Below are 4,658 nucleotides of genomic sequence, written 5' to 3'. Positions count from 1 at the left end.
ACAAACGTTTCTCTCTCTCTCTCTCTCTCTATATATATATATATATATATATATATATATATACACACACACACACATGCACATGTACACACAAACAGAATAAAAAACATATGAAAATAGCTCTTTACTTTGAAATACCCTGGTACAATTTCAGCTTGGAGATTCTGTTGATTTTGGAGAAGCATCTTCCTTCGTTTCTTGTTTTCTTTTCGAAGTTCCTGCAACTGCTTCTGATCATTAACTCTAAGTGCTTGAAGCTCAGATAATTCTTTACTTGTCTGTTCATGTTTTTCTTCAATAACTTGAAGTACTTCAGTTAAATATTCCTGAGAATGCTGCAATCAAATTAAAATATGAGCATAATTTCTACAGAAATTAAAACAAAGCCAATCAAATTCAGCTTTCAGTGATCAAGGCTGGTTGTGTAATGAAGAAATATCTAATTCAATACCTTTTAATACTAATAATAACTTTAAACTATAGTTCTTAACTTTTTGGTAACACTAAATTAATTCCAATTTAATTTCTAAATTTTATTATACATTATAGTTCATCTTTTTATAAAAACTAAGGAAGTTTAAGCATTACTCAAGGAAAAAAATGCTTATTTATTTTGTTCCATTTACGTTTTTATCTAACCTAACAAATTTGTAATCTTAACATTTTAGTTACTTTTATTAAAAAATACATATCAATCAATAAAAAATATACATAGACAAATAAGAAATTTAACACTTCAGGACTGAAGTATTTTGTTCTTGGAAGTCAGTCTCCATTAATCCTAAATTTTTCTCACTGCATAGGTTATCAAAAAAATGATTTATGTAGCTTTCAAATATGCACTTTAAAACAAACAATGATTCAAAAAGTAAAACAGAATCACCCAAAGTGACTATATTTTATCTGGCTTTCTAGCAAACCTATAGGAAGGATTAAAAAATGTCATTACTTACCAGAGCACTGACTACGATCTTCACTGAATAAAATCTGTTTCGAAAATGGTACTTTTTACCAAATTAAATTAAAATAAAGACACCATAATCAAGTGTCTCACAAAATAGGGTTTCTATTGGTTAAAAAATGTACCATTGGCAAGTAAGCATGAGTAAACAAGTAATTTCGACAATATGAAGAGTTGGGAAGAACTTCTATGGGGAGGAGGGGAGTAACAGACTTATTAATATCTCAGAAAAAAAAAAAGATAGGAGGTTTATATCTCACATTCTGGCCTGTGAATATCTATAGTTGGTGTATTTAATTGATAGACATTCCAAAACCCATATAAGGGAAGAAAGAATATCTAAAGCAGAATTCAGAGCAGAGAGGCCTCACATGACACAGAAAACTGAAGATTAAAAATTTATTTAATTCTTTCTTTTTTGAATTAAGAAATTAAAACTTATATAATATTAAACCTTGAATTATACACTATGTTTTGATGCCAAATTTACTGACATATGTTGTTAATAAGGTTGTTTCATTAAATTTGAATGTAACTCTGGAAATAGTTGTGATATGCATATTTTGACCACAACATGTGCAGGTAGGATAAATCCTTTCTGGAACAGAGGAGTGTCACCTATATCACTTGATGGTTTCCTTTGATAGTGGAAATACTTAACTACACTGCATGAAACTTACTACAAACTTACCAAATAATACCTAGTTTTGGCTTTAAAAAAATGCATGTAATTTGATTTTGTATCTCTATAATTTTTTGGGTTGTGAACTTTCTAAAATTCCATTCAAAGCCAATGTTTTGATAAAACATTAAATATACTTCCTTTTATCTTAGAATTTATTTTTAACTGTGATCATAAAGTTCCATTTTATATATCCAACTTGATTGATACCCATTAACTTATTTCTTTTGATACTTTATTTGACCAAATGCAATGGTCACCACTTCTGAAAATCAATTGTAAAAAACACAGCAAAAAAAAAAAAAAAATTTATCAGTGACTAAGGACCTGATCTTCCAAAATTGGGTAACTGTTATTATTTTTGCCAAACTAGATGTCATAATTTTTGTAAAAGATTATTATTGTTTTGCAATAAATTTATATCTTATATAGTTTGCTTTCATTAAACAATAAATTATTTTATTTATTTGCATTATTTGAATATGATAAACGTAACAATAACATTCAATAAGTAAGGACTTGAGTCATTGCAATACTTTATTGTCACCCTCTGTACTAATTTACCTGATGTCTTGTCATAGAAGAAAATTTCTGTAGCTTTCAAACAAATATAATTTAAAATTAAAAGATTTTCAGGAACAAAAGGAATGTCTAAAGAAATTTCAAAGAATTATCAGATGTGTAGTTTCATAGTAACTCTTCTAAATTACCCATTAGATTACTTTATTCATCCCTGCAGGAGCTCTAAACAATCACTTTCCTACAAAATCACAAATCACTGTTGAATTCACTTTAGTTACTCTACATTGAGTTAATTAGTTTATAGCCTGCTCTATCCAACTATATTTAAATGTTGCCTTCAGCTATTTTTTGAAAATTGTGCTTTATTAGTTTATTGTTCAGACCATATGGTGCGACATCAGGAGAAGGAAGCCTGTAAAAATAAAGTTACTAAAATGAGAAGGCAACTCATATGAGAAACAAGAAATGGATAATTATATTTTAAAGCAAATATAAATCTATACTTTGGGGTGGGTAGACAAATTCTAAAAAAAAAATGATGAGTACATTGTTTACAGGCAAGATTCCCCAGAGCTTGAAGAAATGAAAGTTGCATTTTTTCTTTTTACAAGTTACACTAAATAATGTTGCAGGATGACAAAATGTCAATTCTAAAATTGTTTTACTTGAATTAGCTCAAATTATCATTGTTTCTCAAGTTTTGAAATTTGATATACAGGTGTGCACTGAACACTAGAAAATTATGACAGGGTGAACATCTGATCACTCAACTATGATAATGTATTTAAAGAAATGCTTGTTTTACATGAAATATTGTCTTAAAAACAGAGAAATTGGGCATAGTTTTTATATGGTATTGTAAATGAATACTTTGTCTTTCCTTGTACTTTTTCATAGTTTGTTTTTAAATTATGAAATATGGCACCTTTATTTTATCAACCACATTAATATCTGAATATTTTTTTAGCTAAATACAAGCTTAGGTTATGAGTTTATTTCTTACATTTAGTGTTTTTTACTTTTAAATATATGTTATCTGAATAACTGCTCTGATTTAATTAGAATGATGTCACAGGAAACATAAATCATTTATTCACATAATTACCAAATACAATTTGTAATAACATAGATAAAAAAGAAAAAGGAAATTAAACTGAACAATGTTTTTCCCACATTATCATCAGAGAAAATATTTACTTAAAAATATTTCCTCATATTCATTAATATTTTGCTTGATGGATTCATAGCATTCACATTTGTTGATTACCAACTTATACACCCTTTTTTAAAACATGAATAAAAACACCACCTTTATTTTAAATAAAAAATTAAAATATTTGCTACGCTTACCAAAAGGTATTCAATCATAAGCTGGGCCAGCTTGAATAATTTCAAAAAATTGGGGTCAACAGAACCAGGAATCTGTAAAGTATGCTTAATGTTATAAACCTGGCATTTCAAGACATTATTTTTAAAATTGAAAAACACTACTTTGAAGAAACAAACATTATTTCAATTTAAGCCTTGATTAAGTTGAATATACATGTAGAAAGCATGACATGATAATATAGCCTTTGTTTAATCAACAGGAAGTAATAAATATTATCAATTTCTCTACATGATACATATAGTATTTGAAATAATTATAGAAATGGTGAGGGGAAAAAAAGGGTATAAAAGGCAAATACTACTAGAATAACATCTCTTTATCTTCTGAAAATGAGGTGCACTAGAGTAAAGTCATGGTTGATAGCTTACCTGTGATTGGTTGTCATCCAACCAATCAACAGGTGCCACATCAGCATAACCTTTTCCAGATGAGTGATGGGTGAAAAGCCATGTCATGATGTTTGTTGACTCGCATTCAAAATTTTATGGAATTACTATTTCATGAATTTATGTCAATAAGTTTGGTATCAAACTGTAGATTATAATCAAAATTTTAGAATCATACCTTACTCAATTTCTTAATTTAAAAGTAAATGTTAAAAAAGCACAGTTAAACATTGATTTTTGTGTGTCACATGGTATGTTCAATACAGCTCTGGTTCAAATTAGATGTTTTTGATGTCAAAGTACTAAGTCTATAGTTTTGTACAAATTAGGAACTCAATTACCGATATTGAGAAGCTAGAATATAAAATAAGATCCTCTTATCTTTTCAATTCGCTAAGATATTGCTCATGTAATAAATCAAACACAGCGGCCCCCAGCCCACCTCTTTCCATTTTGGGAAACACTCCCTTATATATACACTTACTTCTATATATGATATGATATGAATAACCAATCGGAAGCTCAAAACGTCTCCTAGTGGCTTTTTCAGCCATCTTAACGTGTTTGGATGCTATTTCTTTCTTTTGAACTTCCCACCAGTGGCACAGCGGTATGTCTGCAGAATTACAACGCTAGAAACTGGGTTTCGATCCCCGTGGTGGGCAGAGCACAGATAGCCCTTGTGTAGCTTTGTGCATAATTAAAACAACAATCTTT

General features: G+C 29.0%; 1 protein-coding gene across 4 annotated transcripts in view; it reads right to left on the bottom strand.

Moving 5' to 3' along the window:
• Window positions 1-4,658, bottom strand: part of LOC106478625 (zinc finger protein DZIP1L-like) — a 93,199-nt gene that overhangs the window by 76,901 nt on the left and 11,640 nt on the right. For all 4 annotated transcript variants that reach the window (XR_002609949.1, XM_022382251.1, XM_022382253.1 and 1 more), the window contains exons 4-5: window positions 3,516-3,587; window positions 129-335 (exon numbers count right to left, since the gene is read on the bottom strand). Coding sequence is in view for 3 of the 4 variants with exons in the window: in XM_022382251.1 (XP_022237959.1) it covers window positions 129-335; window positions 3,516-3,587 (279 nt within the window). In the remaining variant the exon portion in view is untranslated. The remainder of the gene's footprint in view (window positions 1-128; window positions 336-3,515; window positions 3,588-4,658) is intronic.

This window comes from Limulus polyphemus, unplaced genomic scaffold (genome assembly GCF_000517525.1).
Source record: "Limulus polyphemus unplaced genomic scaffold, Limulus_polyphemus-2.1.2 Scaffold234, whole genome shotgun sequence".
Classification (NCBI taxonomy): Eukaryota; Metazoa; Arthropoda; class Merostomata; order Xiphosura; family Limulidae; genus Limulus; species Limulus polyphemus.
Note: the sequence above shows the minus strand (reverse complement) of the source record. Positions and strands in the feature narration are given on the sequence as shown.